This window comes from Leopardus geoffroyi, chromosome A2 (assembly GCF_018350155.1).
Source record: "Leopardus geoffroyi isolate Oge1 chromosome A2, O.geoffroyi_Oge1_pat1.0, whole genome shotgun sequence".
Lineage (NCBI taxonomy): Eukaryota > Metazoa > Chordata > Mammalia > Carnivora > Felidae > Leopardus > Leopardus geoffroyi.
This window is the reverse complement of record NC_059331.1, coordinates 17,597,499-17,620,269: the sequence shown is the minus strand read 5'-3', so window position 1 is coordinate 17,620,269 and position 22,771 is coordinate 17,597,499. Positions and strand designations below refer to the sequence as shown.

The window sequence follows — 22,771 nt, the reverse complement described above, 5'->3', positions numbered from 1 at the left end:
TCACCAAAAAAATAACAATATCCTTGACAGGAAGACCAACAATGATCACTGATTGATTGCCAACCATGTACCCTGCACTGTGTCACATGCTTTGCCTATATCTACTCCCCTGTGTTTCTACAACCCCCGCCATGAGGAAGGTATTGCTATTAGCTATGTTTCATAATGAAAAATGGAGAGGTCCACAGAGGGATGTGACTTGCCCAAGGATACACAGCTAGGAACGGGAAGGACCGAGTCCTGAACCTGGCTAGTCAGCCTCCAGACCCTGTTCTTTAACACCACTTTCTGTGCTGCCCATGGCACCCCATGTGCCTCTGACTTCGACTCTACTCCACTCCAACTTCCTCCTCCTCTACCCTCCACCTTTCTGCCCCATGGCTCTCCTGGGGTCCAAAGACTCACATAGGCACCTGCATCCTTAGCTCTCCTCATCTCTTCCCACTTCCACTCTGTGCTTTTGTTCTCCAGTGAAATTAGAAGGTCTCTAGTCTGCCTTAATTTGCAGAATAATTGTTTAGCATTCCTCCTATAGGACTATGGGTGTAGTTATTAATGTGGTACTTTTTCTCTTCATTTTCCCAAATTTGATTTCTCTAAGCAGGTATTTCCTTTGCAGGAAAACTCCTGAACTTTACCATGAAGAATTACAGAACTTGCTGAATCACCAGATGATCAAGGGGAACATAATGGCTGCCACTTCAAGTATTACTCCCTGTAGAAGAAAATGCTGGCACTGGAGGAAACCAATGGTTAGAGGATCAAACTCCTTGAGATTTTGCTTCTTCGATAAATGATTCTCAGTAGAAAATATGGCTGGCAAACACTTCTCTTGGTTAATAAGAATATGTTAAAAATATCAACTATTCTGTGTTCTCATCCCAAAACTACATGACTTATGCCTCGGGGTCCCTCTGTTCTTGTATAGATTGTGAGCAAATGACCACAGAAATCTAAACAAGGGGATAGATACCTCAAGGGCAGCTCTATTTATAACCTGAGGGCTCTCCGGTCAGTACCGAGCTGAATGTGTCATGTGAGTGATGTGGCTTTCAATACACCAGGATCTGGTTTGAGAAATTAACAACCATAACATAAAAGAGAGACTACTATTCAAAGAATACGTATTGAGTGCTTGCTTCGGCAGCACATAAACTAAAATTGGAACGATGCAGAGGAGATTAGCATGGCCCCTGTGCAAGGATGACACACAAATTCATGAAGCTTTCCATATTTTTTGGAAGCCAATTTGACAATAAATTATATTTTAAAAAATGAATAAATAAATAAAACAAAAAAACAAAGAAAATATATTGAGCACAATACTTGGAGTAATGCCTGGCCACAGTAAGGTTTCTTTTTTTTTTTTTTTTTTTTTTTAATTTTTTTTTTAACGTTTATTCATTTTTGAGACAGGGAGAGACAGAGCATGAACGGGGGAGGGTCAGAGAGAGAGGGAGACACAGAATCTGAAACAGGCTCCAGGCTCTGAGCTGTCAGCACAGAGCCCGACGCGGGGCTCGAACTCACAGAGTGCGAGATCGTGACCTGAGCCGAAGTCGGCCGCTTAACCGACTGAGCCACCCAGGCGCCCCCAAAGTAAGGTTTCTAAATAAATACTCTACAAGCACTAACTTCTCTATCTCACGATAAACTTAGGAAGTATACCCCCATTTTAATGACAAAGGAACCGAGGCTTAGAGAGTTTCACATAATTCCACAGTGAAGATTCTACTAGAACAAACTGCATAGATCCTTATATAAAACATACAGTTAGGGTCCTAGGGAAACACATATATACACACACACACACAAGACTGAGAAAGGATGAGGAAATACATGCTTATGTTAATATATGTTTATTTCTTATGCTTTAATGCTTTTGCACTTTCCTAAAATTATAAACTGAAGACTAATGATATCACTCAGGACTAAGGACATTTACTCAACATAATCTAGAAGTTACAGTCATTTGCTCCAATTTCTTCTCACTTCTTAGGACACAGCATAACAAGAATGAAAAGAATAGAGTGAGAGTCTTATCAGAAGTTCTTAAATGAACCCCAGGCAGCATGCATTAATAAATTAAAAAGCCTCCCAAACTCAGAAATTCTAATGCAAAACCAGAATTAGGAACCATCTGACTCAATTATCTTCTTGAGGTCCCATGCAACACAGAGATCCTACAACTCTAAAGAGAAAATTATTTATATCTGATGGCACTATTTGCTCGGTGTGGATATGTCTTTTCTTCAGATATGAGAGACTGAAAGTGTCTATAGAAATAAAAGAGGTGGACAGAGATTTAATATGAGGGTGAAATTGTTTAAGGGGGAAAGAGGAGATGAGAAGAAGAGACAAAGTGGAAACCTCCACTGAACTCATGCTGGTGGGTTCAAATCTGCTCCAACATGACCTGCACACATACATAAAATGACATTTGTATGATGATAACACCACAAAGGAAGAGGTAGATGGAGCTATATAGAAGCAATATTGAGCATTAAAATTAAGATGGAATTAACATGAACTAGATTGTTATAAGTTAAGATGTTAATTGCAATCCCTAAGGCAATCACTAAGGAACTAACTAAAAAAATATAGTAAAAGAAATGACAAGGGAATGAAAATAGTACACTCAAAAATATTTAACATACAAGAAAAATCAATAATGGAAGAATAGAAGAACAAAAAAGACAAGACAGATAGAAAACAAATAACAAAATGGCACAGGACAATCCTACCTTATCCACAGCTATGTGAACATTAACATCAAAAAGAGATTGGCAGAATGAATAAAAACACAATCCAATTAGATGCTGTCCACAAGAGATACATTTTTAATTTTTTTTTAATGTTTATTTTTGAGAGAGAGAGAGAGAGAGAGAGACAACAAAGTAGAGGAGGGGCAGAGAGAAAGGGAGACACAGAATTCGAAGCACGCTCCAGGCTCTCAGCTGTCAGCACAGAGCCTAACGCAGGGTTGAACTCATGAACTGTGAGATCGTGACCTGACTCTTAACCGACTGACCCACCCGGGTGCCCCAAGAGATACATTTTGGATTCTAAGACACAAATAGGTTGAAAATAAAGGATGAAAAAAGATGAGCCATGCAAACAGTAACAAAAAGAAACCTGGAGTGGCTATACTACTATCAAACAAAACAGAATTTAGACAAAAACTGTTACCTTTTTTTTCTTTTTTAATTTGAGAGAGAGCGCTCGTGCAAGTGGGAGATGGGTAGAGGGAGAGGGAGAGAGAGAATATTAAGTAGGCTCCATGCCCAGCATAGGGCCGGACGTGGGGCTCAATCTGACAACACTGGGATTGTGACCTGAGCCAAAATCAAGAGTCAGATGCTTAATCGACTGAGGCACTCAGGCGCCCCCCCAGGATATTTTATAATGATCAAAGAATCAAACCATCAAGAGGGCATATAAATATAAAAATTTTTGCAACTAAAAATAGAGCCCCAAAAATTCATGAAGCCAATTAGAGAGAAATAGACAATTCCACAATAATAGCTGGAGGGGCGCCTGGGTGGCGCAGTCGGTTAAGCGTCCGATTTCAGCCAGGTCACGATCTCGCGGTCCGTGAGTTCGAGCCCCGCGTCGGGCTCTGGGCTGACAGCTCAGAGCCTGGAGCCTGTTTCCGATTCTGTGTCTCCCTCTCTCTCTGCCCCTCCCCTGTTCATGCTCTGTCTCTCTCTGTCTCAAAAATAAATAAACTTTGAAAAAAATTAAAAAAAAAAATAATAATAGCTGGAGATTTTGGGGCACCTGGGTGGCTCAGTCAGTTAGGTGTCCGACTTCGGCTCAGGTCGTGATCTCACGGCTTGTGAGTTCAAGCCCCGTGTCAGGCTCTGTGCTGAAGGCTCAGAGCCTGGAGCCTGTTTAGGATTCTGTGTCTCCCTCGCTCTCTGCCCCTCCCCCGCTCACACTCTGTCTCTGTCTCTCAAAAATAAGCATTTAAATAAATAAATAAATAAATAAATTTTAAAGCGCATACCAGCCAATGCAGCAATACTTCCAAGGGTGTAAAACACTGCAAAAATCTTTAAAAAAATAAAAATAATAATAATAGCTGGAGATTTCAACATCCCCTTTTCAATCCTGGATAGAGCAACTAAGCAGAAGATCAAAAGTAAAGTAGAAGACTTGAATAACTGTAACTATACAGACATCACAGACCCCACTAGACATCTACAGAACACTTCATACAATAGCAGAATTACACATATTTCTCAAGTGCACGTGAAATATCCTCCAGGATAGACTATATCCTGGACCATTAAAAATGTCCAATAAATTTAAAAGGATTGAAATCATACAAAGTATGTTTTCTGATCACAATGGACTAAAATTAGAAATCAATAGAAGGAAATACCTAAGAAATAGCTAACAAAATTATTGGCAAATACCTAACAAACCTATGTATACATTTTCCTTCTAAGCCAGTAATCTCACTCCTCTAAGAATCTACCACTCTGAAGAGACACCTCTATACAAAAATATATATGTGTGAGGTGCCTGGGTGGCTCAGTTGGTTGAGCGTCCAGCTTTGGCTCAGGTCATGATCTCACGGTTTGAGTTTGAGCTCCACGTCGGGCTCTGTGCTGACAGATCAGAGTCTGGAGCTGCTTCGGATTCTGTGTCTCCCTCTCTCTCTGCCCCTCTCCTACTCCTCTGTCTCTCAAAAATAAATAAATGTTAACGATTAAAAAAAAATGTGTGTGTGTGTGTGTGTGTGTACTTATTCACTGCAGCATTGTTATTGCAAATTACTGAAAACAACCTAAATGTCCATGTATAGGAGAGTGGTTAAATACACTATAGTACATCACACAATAAACAGCAAGGCAGCTGTAAAAGTGAATTAGAAAGATATCTATGAGCTGATATGCAGTGTTTTCCAGGGCATTCTGTAAGTGGAGAAAGCAAAATGCCAAAGAGTATCTACACTACACTACACTTGTGTAAGAAAGAAGGGGATAAAATAAAATACATCTGTATCTGCTCATTTGTGCAAAGGGAATACAGAGAGGGTAAACTAGAAACAAAAAAAAAAAGGTTGGTTACCTGTAGGGAGTAGGTGGGGAAATGACAGAAAGAAATGGGGAATGGGAACAAGACAGTAGGAATGAGGGGGGAGTAGCACTTCTCTGAGCGTATCTTTTTTGGTACCGTTCTCTTAAAACCACAGTTATGGTTCACATACACAAAAATAAACACTAAAACCAACCAGGATGTGGGGAACTCAAAATGGAATACAAACACTAACCACTGCACTATCTGTGCAAATATTTGTTAATATTTCTGTATATTTCCCACACTGAAGGGATAGGGAAGAAGACAACCAACCTAAGTAACTTTGTAGATCAGTATCTTGACTGGCTACTGTAAGGCTAAAGACAACAAGAATTCTACATAAACGCTGCATTCCAGTTGGTAACTGGTGAGGGAGAAGATGCCAGATTTCGTGGGGGACAGAACAGATTTGAGATGAGGATTGCATTTGAAAAGTAGATGTGCTGTAGGCAATTGGGAGTGGCTGGAGCTCCAAAGAATGTCAGGGAGAGCCCTCCACCCTCACCTAATAGATTGGTCTTTACTTCTACCTTAAGAAATGACTCCTCTGGAGGCTCCATTCAAGAGAAAGGGAACTCTAATCCAAACAGCAGTAGAGGACAACTCACTTCTTTTGCCTGGAGATGTTTTGTTTTACTTAGCAATTTGTAGAGTCATATTTATTAGCCAGTCAGTAGGAGACATTTATTTATCGTAGCTGCCAACAAACTGTAGTTGTTTAGACTACAGTCTACAGTTCATTCTTGGTCTTTTATGACATTTATTTACTTAAGTGGCATAGCCTTTCCTTTATGGCTTCTAGACCATATCTTCTTGGGAAAGTCTCCTCACCATGAAGGATATAAACATATTTTCCTAAATTTCATTCCAACATTTTCATCATTTTACCCATTTAAAGCCAGGCAGAATTTAGCATGTATTTGGTTGGAGTTAGTCTGTTTCCTTCCAGATGGATCCTCAACCTTATGAACATTAACCTTTTCTGTGGAATGCCATTGACTTTTATGTATACCTATACTTCACTATTTGATGAAAGTGGATTTATAAAAAATTATAAGTATTTTTGTAAGACAAGTCTATACCCAACCATTCTTTTTTTAAAAAATGGAGCACCTGGGTGGTTCAGTTGGTTGAGCATCCAACTTCAGCCCAGGTTATGATCTCAACAGTTCGTGAGCCGGAGCCCCAGATCCTCTGCCCTCCCACCCCCCTTCTCTGATCCTCTCCCGCTCACTCATACTCTCTCTCTCAAAAATAAATAAACATAAAAAAATAAAAATAATTTTTAGGGGTGCCTAGGTGGCTCAGTCGGTTGAGCATCCAACTTCGGTTCAGGTCATGATCTCACGGGTTCATGAGTTTGAACCCCGCATGGGTCTCACTGCTGTCAGTGCAGAGCCTGCTTTGGATCTTCTGTTCCCCCCCTCCCCCCAGTCCCTCCCCTGATCATCCTCTCTCTCTCAAAAATAAACATTTGTACAAGAATAAAAATATTTTTTTACTGGTTTTAAAATATTTATTCTTCTACATACAAGACCTTCATTCTAAAAGCTTTGCCCATGACTGATGTAATCCTATTCCAACGCCACAATTTAAATTATTGTAGCTTTATATTTAATATCTAAGCGTTACCTCATTACTACTATTTCTTAACATTTTCTTGCCTGTTTTCTTCTGTCAAGTCATCTTTAAGAATATTTTTTGGGGGGTGCCTGGATGGCTCAGTTGGTTAAGTGTCCAACTGTTAATTTCAGCTCAGGTCAGGATATCATGGTCAGGAGCCCACTGGGCTCTGTGCTGACAGCGCAGAACCTGCTTGGGATTCTCTCTCTCAAAATAAATAAAATATTTTTTAAAAAAGAATATTTTCTTAAATATTCCCCAATCTCATTTGGAATATTGATTATAATTGCCTGGATGGTGCTTGAAATGCTCTGTATCTTGATCTGGGTGATGGTTACTCACACGTACATATATATATTTAAATTTATTTTATTTTACATTTACTTATTTTTGAGAAACAGAGTGAGACAAAGCGTGAGCGGGGGAGGGGCAGAGAGAGAGAGACACACAGAATCTGAATCAGGCTCCAGGCTCTGAGCAAGCAGTCAGCACAGAGCCTGACGCGGGGCTCGAACCCACAAACTGTGAGATCATGACCTGAGCCGAAGTCAGACGCTCAACTGACGGAGCCACCCAGGCATCCCTACATATATATATTTAAAAGCTGCATACTTGGGGCGCCTGGGTGGCTCCGTCGGTTAAGCATCCAACTTCAGCTCAGGTCACGATCTCGCGGTCCATGAGTTCGAGCCCTGCGTCGGGCTCTGGGCCGATGGCTCAGAGCCTGGAGCCTGTTTCCGATTCTGTGTCTCCCTCTCTCTGCCCCTCCCCCGTTCATGCTCTGTCTCTCTCTGTCTCAAAAATAAATAAACGTAAAAAAAAAAATTAAAAAAAAAATAAATAAAAGCTGCATACTTAAGATTTGTTCACTTTGCTGTATGCATAACTGCATAAAAATTTTAAAATAAACATTTTTGATACTTTTTTTCATTTTGAGAAATCTCTGCTCTTATTTTTAACTCTGCCTTTTAAATAAATTTGTGTTTAGTTTGCTTATTTTTTATAACTTGTAGAGATGGAGGCTTTGATGATTTTTCAGCTTTCTTCTCAAATATATGTATTTTAGGTTTTAGCAGTGTCCTTCAATTTAAAGCAAAGTACACCTAAGTACAATGTACATACAGAATTTACATAACCATAAGCAAGATGAAGCACCTCCTCAGTACTGTTCTTAGTAAATGTTTTCTATTACTATTACTTGTCCTTTGTCTCTTATGTATGGGCACCCTAGTGGTGGGGAAGGGGTTGGAAATGGCAGAAAGGGGAGGCTTCTGGGATTCCATCTTTATATTAGAGCATGGATTTTTTTTTTTTTTCTTTTGTCTTCTCACAGGGTTCCCATGGGGAAAATTTGTGCCTGTTTCTTTAAGTTTAGTTCATGTCAGGGTCTGGAATTTGGGGAAAGAGCTGGTTTATATAGGGTTCCTGTCTTTTGTCCAGCTGGGTTGTTAGCTGGTTTCTGGGAGTCTCCCTGGAGCCCTGATGATTGTTCCAGGGAAACTGGGGGAATGGTAATGCTATCTATGGCTCTTATCTCCTGGATCATGGTGGTCATTATATTGCTGTTTCTTTTGCTGTGTGTCCTAGAGCAAGGGCTTTACTGAGCCATCTGTGTCTGAGAGTTTTGCAACTTACTAAGGACAGTTATCTTCCATCATGGGTCTAGGATATCCGACCAGCTGACCTGCTGTGTTGGGACGGAGGTATGGTCAGAATGACTGGGGCTTTCACTGTCCATCTTCTGAGATTTGAAGTTCTGTTCAGACTTGCCGGCAGTCTACCACATCCTGTATTTAGGGAAGTTTTCCTGGCTTCCCCACATACCACCCCCCCACCCCCCCACCCCCCCCCCCGCCCACCTTGGCTTTCTAGGAGTCTTATTGCTTCATATTCTGTGCCTGGTCAATTAACTTGCTGACACTCATTCACTATGTGCTTTACCCTATGCACAGTGAGTTGCTGCAATTCCCCTTGTCTGTGGCTCATGGTAGGGTGAAATACTGGCTTTTCATTTGTGGAGTCAGGGTTGGGAGTCTGGGGACCCCGGAGATTAGCGATTTATGGGTGAGGGTTTAGAGGTCAGAATCTATGAGTCAGGATTTAGGGATTAAAGGTTGAGATTAGGGCAGGATTAGGAGGTTAGAAGACAAATGTCAGGGCCTCAGGATCTAGAACCAGGTCTAAGGTTAAAGTCTGAGAAGTTCAGGGACTAGGGCTTGGGTTACGGTTGGAAAGTAGTGTCAAAGGAGTTAAGGTTAGAGGGGGACTGGGGGTGGATTAGATGTTAGGGCTGTGGCAAAGGCCTAACGTTTAGGACCTGAGTTTAAGGACCAAAGGTTACAAAGTCAGTGTCAGAAGAGAATGAGTCAGGGTCAGGGTCAGAAGAGCTAGGGTTAGATTACAAGAGTCAAATCACTGTCAGTGATGGGGCTAGAGGTCAGGATAAAGGATTTAGAATCACGGTTAGGTGCTAGGGTTGGTTAGGTGCTAGGGTTGGGATTCGTTGGGGTTAGGGAAGCAGGGTGAGGGTCACTTCCTCTTTTTCCTGGCTGTGGGCAGATTCTCCAGACAGAAGGAAGGCATTAGGACCGTGAGACCGTGACCTGAGTTAAAGTTGGACGCTTAACCAACTGAGCCACCCAGGCGCCCCTGTTTTGGCAGTTTTGAGCAGAGATAGTGATTCAAAGTTAGACAGAAACTTCTATCAACATTTTTTGTTCTCTAAAGTAAATGTTCTCTCAGTTATGATCCACTTGGTTTGTGAATATTGTAAACTTGACTAAACTAATCCTTGGGACTCATTCTCCTGATTAAACAGGCCAGTGAATAAACTGGATATGAAATGGGCTCCAAATATTTTAAACAGTATCCGGGATTCTCTTGCTTTTTGGCATTCTCTGCTGCCTAATATTCAGGGGTCTAAATACCACTATACAGCCATTGCCCCCCAAACAACATTCAAGTCATGTTGCTACCTTGGAAGGAGACCAAAGCTCTCAGGGCCAATTTGGATTAGAGCTGAGTCTGGTTAAATGGGAGAAGCTCAGAGATTCTGACAAGGGAAACAGCACAGACCTGGCCTGAAGACGATACTGCTTACAAAGGACACTGATAGATATTATTTACACAGAGACAGCCTGACAGACACCTCATCTGAACTCCTGAGGTCTTGTAAGCAAGTGAAGTTGTGTTATTTTGTAATCCATCCAGTTGCCTCAGGGAAGAATACTGGCTTCTTTGTTGCCTGCCAGCTGGTCAGCAGTTTACCCACAGGAAACAAAAGCCACAATTTTGACACAATCTGCAGTTTTTCCTTCTTCTCTCTGTACCCTTTCTCTTACATAAATCCTGTTTTTGCCTTTGCCGGATTAAATCAATCACTGTTTTCCTTATATACAAGGGTTTTTTTTAACGTTTATTTAAGTAATCTCTACACCCAGCATGTGCTTCAAACTCACAACCTTGAGATCAAGAGTTGCCTGCTTTTGGGGCACCTGGGTGGTTCAGTTGGTTAAGCATCCGACTTTGGCTCAGGTCATGATCTCACCGTTTGTTGGTTCGAGCCCCATGTCGGGCTCTGTGTTGACAGCTCGGAGCCTGGAGCCTGTTTCGGATTCTGTGTCCCTTCTCTCTCTGCCCCTCCCTCCACTTGCACTCTCTCTCTCAATAATGAATTAAATGTTAAAAAGTTAGGGAAAAAAAAAAAAAAAAGAGTTGCCTGCTTTTCCAACAGAGCCAGCCAGTCACCCCCTTTATATACATACATTAAGTCTGAAAAAACTTAAGTTTATTTTGAGACAGAAAGCGAGCAGCGGAGGGGCAGAGAGGGAGGGAGAGAGAATCCCAAGCAGGCTCTGCACCCACGGGGCTCGAACCCATGAACTGTGAGATCATGACCTGAGCCAAAATCCAGAGATGGACACTTATCCAACTGAGGCAACCAGGTGCCCCAACATACATAAAGTTTTTATACTATTCTTTGACAAAGGAAGGTCTTTGACCTTACCTTCTCTCTGCATTCTTTCCCATGATCAGTTCCTCACTGACAGATTTCCAACTATCACCACTTTGATAACTCCCACCGAACTTGATCCAACCACCACCAAGCTACTTCTGCTTGAATGTCTTACCATCACTCCAAACTCACCACATCCCAAATGAATGCATTCTCTTCTTTAAGTCAACCTCTTAACCATTTCCCAAACACACATGTTGAAACCAGAGTTATTTTTTCAGATCTTGGACTAACTCCTTGAGTCCATGAGGAAGGATTTCTTCTAAACACTCCTGGCCTCTCGCCACACCTCTCCTCTCCTGGCTGAATCTTCTTGGCCTCTTCTTCCTTTCCTTCTTTTGGGAACCCCCTGCCCACAGGTTCTGCTGCTCTGTGTTGTAAGTTTTACAGGAACAGGCTCTGCCCTTTGGCAGGGCTGGAGAATGTCATATTCAAAGGAATGTTAGGATCTGATGATGTGGCAAAGAACATAAGAAAAAGGAGATCCAGTGAAGACTGTGGGGAGCGAAACATCACATACAAGTTGAGGCCCTGATGGGACTAGCACTTGAGGCATTTCAAACACTTTTCAAGTTGGCCATGTTGAACGCCGGGTACTTTGTTCATAGGCAAGTGTTTTTATAAACCTGATTTTACATGTTTATTTATTTATTTATTTATTTATTTATTTATTTAGAGAGAGAGCAAGCACAAGTCGGGGAGGGGCAAAGAGAGAGAATCCCAAGCAGGCTCCACACTGTCAGCACAGAGCCAGACACAGGGCTCAAACTCACAAACCATGAGATCATGACCTGAGCCGAAATCAAGAGTTGGGACACTTAACCAACTGAGCCACCCAGGGGCCCCATAAACCTGATTTTATAGACAAGCAGGGATGAATGAATACCTTAATGAAATGCCAGTCACATGGTTCAGCAAAGGCACTGTCCTTGTGCAAGCACTATGGTTTATGAATATAAGAGCTAAGGTGTGGGTACTGACCTTGGCCTTAGCACAGACCTACTGCCTTCCTTTATGGGACATCTGCAAAGCCTAAGCAGCAGAAAAGACCCTAGCAAGCAGGCCCTGCTGAGGCATAGATTTGACTACAGGAAGTCTTTCCCTACACACACCTTTTAGATATTGGGGCAAAACAAGTGTTTGGTCCCTTACTGTTTTTTAGCTAGTTTGACAGGCCAGCTTTCCTTAGCTAAGGAACACAAACATGCGTAAGCTCCAAACTTTATTGGTAGTCCCAGCCCAGCAGGCAACATGAAAAGGCTGTCCCCAGTTGCATCTGAGCTAGACTCAAGGCCAAAGGACAAAACCAGAACAACTCATGTGGTGTTTTTCTACTTGGTTTAAGGGTCATTCCCCACTTGCTGGCCTGTATGTCAATAATTCTGGCTATGGTTTTATAGTTCTGACACTTACAATGCAGCTTCAATCTTAAAAAGGTGGTGGATTTTATTTATAACAAAAATGCCCTTATTAGAAATAAAATATGTCATCTTTCTAGACTTGAAGCAGAAAAAACACTCAATGAAATTACCGTAACCACAAAGGTTAAGAAGGAAATGAGAAAAGCCAGCGCCTGAAACACTGTCTTAAGGAATCACATATGCTCAGGAAGTCCAGAAAGGAACAGAACTTTGGAAACCTGCTACATCAGATTAGAAGCAGTACAAGAATGAAAACAAGAGAAAAGAGAGATTTTCTTAAAAGAAAGTTCCTATCTTGGGAAACAACTGAGAGATAAATTTCTAGGGCACAGCCCTGCAAGCTCATTCCTTCTCCACTCTCTGTAGCCTAGCAAGGAGCTGGCTTTCTCTCCAACAATAAAATGTGAGAAATTCACTGAGCCTTCTGGAAAGGAGTAGGGGAACCTAGAATAAAAATGCCAAAAGAGAAGCGTCTGAAAGAAATGCTACTCCCCACCTGACACATCCAGAAGTTGAAGACAGTATCTTGAAGAGCAGAGGTCTCAATTCTCACTGGGTCCGTGAGGCGGCAAACTTTAGAAAAATAGCAGCTTTAAGTTAAAAAAAAAAAAACCAACAGGAAGAAAGAAACCATCAAGAGTGATTTTCAACTGAAACTCGTGGGGTAGAGGACCACCTTCCTGCTCCTCAATCCACAGGAGGCAAGTGTCCTGACCAACTCCACAGGAGAAGGCAGTGGCCACACAGGACTGCTCACAGCAGGGCTGGGTATGCTTGTCCTAAGAGCCCACCCTCAATGCAGCCTGGGGATGCCAGAAACACAGAACCCAAAGGAGAAATGGTATTAAGAAACTTGAATGTGCTGGATAAAAAAGGCATCTCAAAGACCTGGTTGGGGCTGCCACACCATCTTAAATATGTTGATGATGAAGGCCACATCATCTTAAATACCACTAGGTAGACAAGACACAGGTAGATGTGCCCAGGATACAATGAACACGGGCCATAGTTAACCTCATAATGGCTGATTCTCCCAACTGAGTTTAGACTCAGAAGTTGGAGACTAAATAACTGGTACACAATTAATGGAGTCCCAGGGAAACTGAATCAAGACCTTTTCAGCCCATTTACCTTCCTTCACATATCACTGAGTATCAAGATCTTTTGGCAGGTTTCTAGGGACAAAATCTGTTATGAGCTAGAGAGTGGTCTTTTCTAAATTTAAATTTGGCAGATGTGGCACAATACTGTGATAATTTTGTATGTCCTGTTAACGATTTAGATTTTTTTGTTGTTGCTTTAAAACTTTTAAGAGACCTGGCATTGAACTTTGGCAGCACAGAATTAGAAGGCAGGAGAATTTGGTTCTCACACTGTTATGTTCTCCAACAGCTCCATCAGTATTAAATAAGTGGGCAGTTGGTCTCCACCTGCCTACCATTACTCCGTTTCTGTTGATTCTGAGCCCAAATTCAGAAAGAGTGTTATTTATTGGGTCTCATCCTAAAATTACACCTGCCCTTACTTTCATCATGTAGGCTTATTGCTGAGGATAGTCAAAGCAACTATAAGATATGAACTAAATAAAGCCTTCTCCTGTGCATGTGTGTGGTGTGTGTAGGACAGAAGACAGAAAGGTGAACTAATGGCCATGGTCTAAAAATTGGCCAAGTCCCTATAGTCCAAAGTTATGTTAACAAACATAAAGGTAGAAAACAGGGGCACCTGGCTGGCTTAGCCGATGGAGCATGCCACTCTTGAATTCAGGGTTATAAGTTCAAGCCCCACATTAGGTATAGAGATTACTTAAAAATAAAACCTTTAGGGGCACCTGGGTGGCTCAGTCAGTTAAGCAGCTCTTGATTTTGGCTCAGGTGGTAATCTCATGGTCTGTGAGTTTGAGCTGCTCAGCAAGGAGCCTGCTTGGGATTCTCAATCTCTCTCTCTCTCTCTCTCTCTCTGCTCCTCCTCGGCTTGTGCGCACGTGCTCTCTTTCTCTCTCTGAAAAATATACTTTGAAAAAATAATAAATAAATAAAACCTTAAAAAAACGTAGAAAACAAAACTGGGACCTGGTACACTTTGAAAATAAGAGTAAAACCTGATGTCTGGTCAGTAGCACATGGTTAAATTTACTCTCATCCTGTAAAGGCAGAAATGGACATGTGCCTTCACCAGCCAGACAGGTGATGAATGGACTTTCCCAAAGACGTCTGGTGGAAACAAGCTCCCAAAACCAAAGATCTGCCTTCCAACACTCCAGGCATGCAACACCTGTATATTTGGCAGGAGAGTCAGTTAAAAATATGTATATTTAAGTTGATGACAGTTATGGTTTATTTTCGCTCTAATTCAGTGACTCCCTCCAAGAAAAAATGTTATCACCCTTCCTCAACCAGCCACACCGTCCTCTCTCCATATATGAGACTACTCACCAAGAATACACCCAGTTCTCATCTCCTGACCCTGCACTGCTTCAACAGACTCCTTGGTAACCCACCGCACCCCAAGTTCCTTAGCGACATGTTCAAGGCCCTTACGACTAGTTTCTCTCATGACCTATGTACACCTGGACCCAGCCACGCATCCTCCGTCACCACCCCCACACTGGCTGTGCTCTCTCGTGTCCACGGATCGCTCAAGACTTTCAATGGCTGCCTCTGCCCTCGCGATCGGGAGCACCAGTTCTTCGCCCTTCACGTACCTCAGACAAGTACTGGGCAGCAACCATGTGCCACGCACCATCCTAGACAGAAAAATAAGACAGAACGAGTCAGGCAAGGCCCGTCCCGGCGGCCCCGCTAACAAGCACGGCCCACTGCCAGGCCACCACCTCCCCGCGCACTGCGGCCCGCGAACTCCGGCCTGGCCCTCCCTCCCGCTTGAGGGCGCCCGCGCCCGCGCCGGCTCCGAGAGGCAGTTCCCGCCCGAGACGGCTCTGTCCTCTCGTACGGCAGGGGCAAGCGCTGGAGAGAGAGACAAGGACCACAAGCAGGGCCGGTCTTCGTGCTGCATGCTGCGGGCCTTCGACCCGACAGCTCCCACAACGCGGTCTCCCCGCGGGATCCACACACCTGGCCTCCACTTCCGGCTCTTCCACTCGCGGCTTCACGGTAAGGACCCCCGGCAGGGCTGCCCGGCCGAACGCCCGAAGGACCCCGCTTGGGCCGCACAGGCTAGCTGTCGCGGTGCCTGGTGGCCGGGCGCCGCGGTGGAAGACCAGGTGCATCTAGACTTGAACTCCATCCGGGCTGGGGCGCGAACAGCCCAGAATCTGGGATGGGCTTAAGCCTGGGTACAAAGGACAGGAGTCGCGCGGCTCCAGGCCTAGAGAAGTGAGGGGGGGGGGGGGGGGAAGCAGCGAGGAGAGGGGCGGTGTCAAGAAATGGGGCTGAGTGCCTGGGGGATTGGAGAACTGGGCCTCGGGTGTCTGGGTGAGGGTAGAGAATGGGGAGCTGAGACAGAGCTGGGGGAGGGCTGCAGGTCCCCGCTTTGCCTAGGAGGACGAGGGACTTTGCCGCCGCCCTCCCGGAATCGGAGGAATGGGTGCCTTCGGTGTGGCGGCGAATGCCTAGGCAACCTCCCAAATTTATGATTCTCTGATGGAGTGACTTTTAAGTTGAACAAATTTCTTGACCTGCCAACATTTGTTGTAAACCGAGGGCCATGACAGTCATTACTTAGTTGGCATTAGGAGAGGAAACACATCCTTCCCTAGAGAGCCCCTAGCAGCTTGGCCTTGGTATAGCTGGATGAGGTTCATTCATTCATTATTTCACCAAATACTTTTGAGAGCCAGCTATGTGCTAGGCACTCTGCATAGGTACTGAGAATAAAACCATGAGCAAAACAGATCCCTGCTTTAATGCAGCTGGCCTAAAGGGTGAAGACATAACTGAAGAAAAGGTCCAAGAAGATGTAATAGGGGAAGTGAGCTAAGATCTAGTGGGTGAAGGGCCCAGGGTGGCTCAGGTCATGATCTCAGAGTTGGTGTGATCGAGCTCACATTGGGCTCTGCGCTGACAATGAAGAGTGTGCTTGGGATTCTCTCTCTCTCCTCTCTGCCCCTCCCTCCCCCTTAAAAAAAAAATCAAAAAACAAAAAATATTAAAAGAAAAGATCTAGTGGGTGAATAGGAGGTAACCAGAGGAAACACATTTTGGACTGTGAAAAGGTCTCAGGCAAAAGCTTAAGGCGGGGACTGATATGATTAGATTTGTATTTTTAGTTCACTGGCTGCTGTGTGGAGAACAGATTGTAGAGGCTGGCAGGAGGAGAAATTGAGAGGCCATTGAGGAGGCTGTTGCAGAAGTCTGGGGAGGGTTGATGATGTCTTGGACTGGGTGGTGGCCCTTGGGGAGAGGATTGGATGGATTTGAGATCTATTGCTTAGGCAAAATTGCCAGAACTTGGTGATAACATGGATTTGGAGGGGGTGGGAGGTGAGGTGTCAAGGTTGTTTCTCCCTAGATATATGGTGAAGATTCTGCTTGTTTTGGGGTTACTCACAACCTGAGATGCAAGGGAGAGTGGGTTGGCTGATCTTGCACTAGTTAGGCTGGACTTCGTTTTGTGGTTTGAGTAAGCAAGCACTGCCTTTAACGTGATCATCAGGCTACTTTCAGCCTAAGGGAAATGAGGGTGTTGTCCAGACTGTCCCTGTGTGTGTTCATGGAAGCCTTCTCCATATTTGTTGGCAAATTTAGGAGCTCCACCAGATAATCTTTGAGACCTAGTCTTTAGTCCTGAAGAGAGGATCAGTTTCTCACATGTGAATAAAATTTCACAGTTGAGAGAGACCTCAAATTCTCTTAGTCTGGTTTATAAAATACTTTTATATTCTTTATATCATGTCCACAATTATTTTTTTTTTAATTTTAATGTTTATTTTTGAGAGAGAGAGCGTAAGTGGGGAAGAGGGAGACACAGAATCTGATGCCGACTCCAGGCTCTGAGCTGTCTGCACAGAGCCCGACGTAGGACTCGAACTCATGAAGTGCGAGATCATGACCTGAGCCGAAGTCGGACACTTAACTGACTTAGCTACCCAGGTGCCCTGTCCACAATTATTTGTTGGGCTCTTACACCATGCTAGACACTAGAAATACAAAGATGGATAGAATAAGACTATATCCATCCATGAAGTAAAGGTTCATTTAGTCAATAAAACTGACCTTTGTCCCAGGCAGTGTTTCAGCTGCTACAGATACAAAATGGTTACAACTAGTCCTTGACCTTGGAGTTGCTTGTTCACAAGCTTTGCCCTGAGGACAACCGAGTGTGTTAGAGAATTTGATTTGGGGGGCGCCTGGGTGGCTCAGTCAGTTAAGCGTCCAACTTCGGCTCAGGTCATGATCTCACAGTTCGTGAGTTCGAGCCCCACGTTGGGCTCTGTGCTGACAGCTCAGAGCCTGGAGCCTGCTTCACATTCTGTGTCTCCCTCTCTCTCTGCCCCTTCCCTGCTCATGCTGTGTCTCTCTCTGTCTCAAAAATAAATAAACATTAAAAAAAAATAAAAAAAAAAAAAGAATTTGATTTGGGCAGGGGAGGTCCTGACCTATCTGTAAGATTAGATAAGAGATGGTAGGTATCCAGCAGACTTTTTGGGGGGATGTCCTGGGAACATCCCAATTCTTGTCCATCCAATTTTCCAATTCTAGAATCGATGGGAGAGCACTATGGGATAGAAGGCCTTATGAATGGAAACAGTTATTGTACCTTTGTGGCCAGGCTGTTTAGCAATGTAAATTGTAAATTCTCTAAAACACCAAGAAAAATTAGGAAGGGAAGGGAATATTGCAGAGACAGGTAGAGTTTAAACTTGAATTTCTCCTGAATGGGTAACTTCTTTGTACATAACTGCCACATGCTTTGGGAGTGTCAGGAATGAGATCCGCTGTTAGCTTGCAAGGCTGCATGGCTCCGGAGGAGGAAGGGTGGGGAGCACAGCACTGAGGGGTCCCTAATCCAGCTTTCTGATGGCAGGAGTGAGATGACCTCGATCTTGAGAAGCCCTCAGGCTCTCCAGCTCACTCTGGCCCTGATCAAGCCTGATGCGGTTGCTCACCCCCTGATTCTGGAGGTAAGAAGGAATCTTAAGCCTCTACTGTATGTCCTGGGCACTGCTTCTGTTTCCTGTGCCACAGGGCCACTTGTGAAGACTGACAGCACAGTCCTGTGCAAGATGCCGTGGAAGTAAAGCTAGGAGCCATGGACTCTGACCCTGAGAAGACTAAAAATCTACTGGAGAATTGGGGCAGATAAAAAATATAAGGATCCAATAAAGTAAGAAGAACCAAACCTCTAGACAATGTGTGTATATTAGTTTTCTATCGCTATGAAATAAATTACCACAAATTTAGCAGCTTAAAACATTTATTATCTCACAATTCTAGAATTTAGAGGTGCAGGAGGTTCAGCTGAGTTTTTCCTCAGGGTCTCACGAGGCCAAAGTCAAGGTATCAGCAGGCCAGGTCCTTATCTGGAGGGTCTGGGGAAGAATCCACATCCAAAGTCATTCAGGTTGTTGGCAGCATTTGGTTCCTATAGTTCTAAGACTGAGGTCCCCATGTCCTTGCTGGCCTTCAGGCGAAGACTGCTCTCAGTTTTTAGAGACCACTCACATTCCTCATCACACAGCTCCCTCCATCTGTAAGACAGGAACAGCGTGTTCAGTGCTTCGAATACTTTAAACCTGACTTCCTCATTAGTGCCTGGCCAGATAAAACTCAGCTTTTAAAGAGCTCATGTGATTAATTGGGCTCATCTGGATAATCGTTTTGATTCAACTAATAGCAGCCTTAATATCCCTTTTGCCATGTAATGTAACATAATCATGTTGCATGGTATTCAGAGCCCTGTAGAGTAGGGTGCGGAATCTTGGTGGGACTGGGGGAGGGTCATCGTAGGGTCCCGCCGAGGATAGTTTGATAAGTACTCGCTGCGCAGCACTGCTGGGAAAGCTCACCGTGGTGCGGAGAAAGACCAGAGCAGTCAGGAATGGTGGCCTGCAAGTGCGGGGCCCTGGCCAGCAGGAAGGAAGGGTAGACTTTGGTCAGTGCACAGGAGGGCAGGTGTTCCACAGAGGGAGATGCTGAGGCAGGAACGCGGGTGGTGGATCCGAGGGCCACAAGCAGGCTGGGATGACAGGACGAGAGAATTGGAAGAGGTGGAGGGCAAGGAAAGTACAGCCTTGAGCACTGGCCTAAAGTAGTTATACCTCATTCCATGAGTAAAGTTCTGACCAGAGTGTGACATATAAATTATGGTGTTTTTACTCTGTCCCGTGTGATGGTTTGGAGAGAGTGGGACAAACTCAAGGCAGGACCACTATCAAGAGATTTGTATGATGATCCGAGAGGTGGGTTGTGTAGGCTTCAGCTGAAGGGAGGGGCCGAGATGGCACCAGAGGCTCATTTCTAGCCGTGTGACTGAAGGTCTTTACCTCACCCCACTTCTTTCTCTTCTGACCCAACACAGGACAGACCATCAAGTCCTGGGCTCTGATGGGTTCTTTTGGTCAGCCTGGATTTCCTTTTCACTCAAATGGTCGCTTTGACTGATTTTTTAAAAATGTTTATTTTTGAAAGAGAGAAAGAGAGTGCACGTATGCCCATGCGCATGCACAGGAGAGGGGTAGAGAGAGAGGGGAACAGAGGATCTGAAGCCAGCTCTGTGCCCACAGCAGACAGCCCGATGTGGGGCTTGAACCTGTGATCCATGAGATCATATCCTGAGCCAAAGTCAGGTGCTTACCCGACTAAGCCACCTAGGCGGCCCATCCTTTTGACTTATTTGTATCTTTTTTTGTTTTGTTTTGAGAGAAAGAAGGGGTGCAAGTGAGTGAGGGGCAGAGAGACAAAGGGGGGCAGAGAGACAGAGGGAGGGTGAGAGGGAGAGAGACACAGAGAGACAGAGAGAATTCCACGAAGGGCAAAGAGAGAAAGCCGGGGCTCACTCGAAGTGTGGCTGTAGCTCACCTGAAGTGGGGCTCAAGCTCATCTGATGTGGGACTTGAACTCATGAACCGTGAGATCATGACCTGAGCTGAAGTCAGACATTTAACCAACTGAGCCACCCAGGCACCCCATCCCTTTGACTGATTTTTATCTTTGACGTGGTGTTTATCCAGGCTGTTCATCAGCAGATTCTGAGCAACAAGTTCCTTATTGTACGAATGAGAGAACTTCTGTGGAGAAAAGAAGATTGCCAGAAGTTTTACCAAGAACACGAAGGTAGGATCAGCAGTCCTCTGAATGGGAGGCTTCTCTGTCCCACGAGGTGTGCAAGGACACATAATGGCAGGCTGTCTCTGACCTACCAACTGTAAAGTTATAGCCATTTTCTAAAGTCTGGTTTTATACACAAACTTTTCATGATTGCCAATCTTTTAAAAATATTTTCTAAGAGGGTTCTACTTCGTAGCCCAACCGGAAATTTAGTTTTATGTCCTGATGATATCAGTAGGTATAGGGGATGTTTACTCTGTCGGACATTGTCCTCATGCTCATGGTTTCTCTGAATTTTCCCCACAGCCCTATGAGGTAGGTACTGTTAGGTCTCCAGCACATGGATTAGGAACCTGAGCTGGGGAAATTAATGACTTACCTGAAACTGCACAGGCTGTAAGTGGCAGAGCCTGTGTTCAGACCCAGGTATATCAGACTCCTTGTTCCTTTTTTTCCAAAATGGTTTTTATCATTCCAAGTAAGGAGACCTAAGTACAAAAAGTGCTCTTGGGCACCAGTGTCTGGATGAAGTTACTCTCTCTCTTTGCAGGTCGTTTTTTCTATCAGCGGCTGGTGGAGTTCATGGCCAGGTACTTCTAATTTTGGTTTGGGCATCTTTATCCACCAAGATTTATCTCTGTTGCTCCTAAACTTGTTAATTTCATGTGACGCTCTTTGAAGTTGTAATCGGTGTTAAATGTCTGAAGAAACGTGGGCTTAGAGCCATGATTAAGCCAACACTGACCTGGTGGCCACCTGCCATGGTGCTTATTGGTCCTGTGGCTATAGAAGAGTATTGTTGAATGCTACTTAACAGCTCTGCTGACCTCTGTGGCCTTTTGCATGTACACAGCAGGGGCCTTCCATCACCTCCTGTTTGAAGCAGTGTTGGTACTGAGCTAGAAAGGCAGGGTAACCCTCAGGGTGGAATGTCCCTTTATTTGTGCCCTGCTCACAGTTTGCCCTCCTAGACCACATAGCCGGATTCCTGACACCTGCTCCTTTTGTACACAGTGGGCCAATCCGAGCCTACATCCTTGCCCGCAAGGATGCCATCCAGCTTTGGAGGACACTGATGGGACCCACCAGAGTGTTTCAAGCACGTCACGTGGCCCCAGATTCAATTCGTGGAAGTTTTGGCCTCACTGACACCCGCAACACAACCCATGGCTCTGGTGAGTCTGCCTCCCCTGCCCTCGGCCACAGTGAGGGAGGATGATTTGGGGCTGGCGGTCAGGCCCTATGAGGGAGTTGAGAGCCAGGTATCCCGCCATGAACTCTCCTCCCTCCAGGCATTTCTGGCCCTGTGTGGCCGTCTGGGCAAATGTGGCCCCAGGACCGAGGGTCAGCAGGACTAGAGGCTCAGGTTTCTGAATCTGACTCTAACTGCCTCTTACCTCCTTCCTGCACTCCCTATGAGAACCCCTTCTCTTTCTTACCTCCTCTTACAGACTCTGTGGTTTCAGCCAGTAGAGAGATCGCGGCCTTCTTCCCTGACTTCAGTGAACAGCGCTGGTATGAGGAAGAGGAGCCGCAGCTGCGCTATGGCCCTGTGCGCTATAGTCCAGAGGGAGGCATCCACTGCGCGGCCGGAGCAGGAGACCCGGGACCAGCCTGCCGCAGGCCTGTGGGTCTGTGAAGACTGGTGGAATTGCCCAGCCTTCTCGGAGACCTCGTAGGACCGGGGAGGCCTGGGGATCGTGGCGCCATCTCTGCCGGGCACCACGCCTACCTGAGGATCTAGCTCCTCACTGCCACCTCCTCTAGAATCTAGCTATCTACCTCTTTTCCAGAACGTTCATGGGTGGTTCAGAGGAATAATGGCTCCTCTTTTTTCCTGAGAACTAGTCATCTTTTTCAAAGAAGAGTTTGCCTAATCGACTTGCCTGAAAAATGCAGTGACTCTATATAAGCAACATTTGGCCTACCTTCTTCAATAAAAGTCAGTCTACTGAATCCTCAAGGCTAGGAGCCCTACTCTAGGTGTTTTCTCTCTCTCCTTCCATGGAGTAATTAAACCTTTCCTGAAGCCAAGTTTCCAGTCTGCGCTAAATGGAGAGAATTGTGTAGAAATCCCCCAGGAGGTTCACACACAGTGTGCAGCTTGTCTAGTGCATAAAGGCACCCAGCACTGAGTGTGGGCACGTGGTATAGGGCTGCATCCTGGGGGAAGGAGCACCTTTTATTTGAATAAAGATGTGTCTTCTAGCAGAGGCGTGTTTTTATGATTCACTTTTTTTCTGATTTGCACAAAGCAGTCAAGTTAGCCATGTCTCTGTTGTAGCTGAGGATGACAGTTATCTATTGCTGCATTACAAATCATCTCAAAATTTACTGGCTTAACATGATAATGGTCTATTTTTATGTGTCTCTGGATTGGTTGAGTGGTTCCGCTG

General features: G+C 44.6%; 2 protein-coding genes, 2 long non-coding RNA genes and 1 other non-coding gene across 14 annotated transcripts in view; 3 read left to right on the top strand and 2 right to left on the bottom strand.

Moving 5' to 3' along the window:
• Positions 1 to 15,305, bottom strand: part of FBXW12 (F-box and WD repeat domain containing 12) — a 75,466-nt gene extending 60,161 nt beyond the window's left edge. For 3 of the 6 annotated variants that reach the window (XM_045492786.1, XM_045492791.1, XM_045492790.1), the window contains exons 1-3: positions 15,222 to 15,303; positions 13,979 to 14,893; positions 12,644 to 12,720 (exon numbers count right to left, since the gene is read on the bottom strand). The gene's annotated coding sequence lies outside the window, so the exon portion shown is untranslated. Of the gene's footprint in view, positions 1 to 12,643; positions 12,721 to 13,978; positions 14,894 to 15,221 lie in introns of all 6 variants that reach the window. The other 3 variants (XM_045492787.1, XM_045492793.1, XM_045492788.1) reach the window with 3 other exon arrangements.
• On the top strand, positions 1,052 to 1,796 carry LOC123605624. Its single transcript, XR_006715831.1, has 2 exons — positions 1,052 to 1,352; positions 1,605 to 1,796. It is a non-coding gene; the product is annotated as an uncharacterized LOC123605624 (long non-coding RNA).
• On the top strand, positions 1,132 to 1,238 carry LOC123607845. Its single transcript, XR_006716960.1, has one exon. It is a non-coding gene; the product is annotated as a U6 spliceosomal RNA (small nuclear RNA).
• On the top strand, positions 15,037 to 22,588 carry NME6 (NME/NM23 nucleoside diphosphate kinase 6). Of its 5 annotated transcripts, none has more exons than XM_045492798.1 (6): positions 15,037 to 15,260; positions 18,133 to 18,229; positions 20,279 to 20,381; positions 20,926 to 20,965; positions 21,390 to 21,550; positions 21,827 to 22,588. In XM_045492798.1, the coding sequence occupies exons 2-6, from the start codon at positions 18,140 to 18,142 to the stop codon at positions 22,012 to 22,014; spliced, it is 582 nt and encodes a 193-aa protein (XP_045348754.1). In that variant the 5' UTR covers positions 15,037 to 15,260; positions 18,133 to 18,139; the 3' UTR covers positions 22,015 to 22,588. The 5 variants fall into 5 exon arrangements, with proteins under 5 accessions (XP_045348754.1, XP_045348757.1, XP_045348759.1 ...); XM_045492803.1 differs by lacking the exon at positions 15,037 to 15,260 and adding an exon at positions 15,272 to 15,370; XM_045492800.1 differs by lacking the exon at positions 15,037 to 15,260 and adding an exon at positions 15,275 to 15,370 and having other exon boundaries at positions 21,842 to 22,588.
• LOC123605622 lies at positions 18,505 to 20,284 on the bottom strand. Its single transcript, XR_006715829.1, has 2 exons — positions 20,127 to 20,284; positions 18,505 to 18,796 (listed from the first exon to the last, which is right to left on the bottom strand). It is a non-coding gene; the product is annotated as an uncharacterized LOC123605622 (long non-coding RNA).
• Positions 22,589 to 22,771: the final 183 nt, after the last annotated feature.

What these genes read in the sequence shown, in the direction of transcription:
- NME6 (XM_045492798.1), top strand. Translation starts at nt 18,140, where the DNA reads ATGACCTCGATCTTGAGAAGCCCTCAGGCTCTCCAGCTCACTCTGGCC. An exon ending in GTTTTACCAAGAACACGAAG is followed by an intron (nt 20,382 to 20,925) that starts GTAGGATCAGCA and finishes CTCTCTTTGCAG; the next exon opens with GTCGTTTTTTCTATCAGCGG. An exon ending in CAACACAACCCATGGCTCTG is followed by an intron (nt 21,551 to 21,826) that starts GTGAGTCTGCCT and finishes CTCCTCTTACAG; the next exon opens with ACTCTGTGGTTTCAGCCAGT.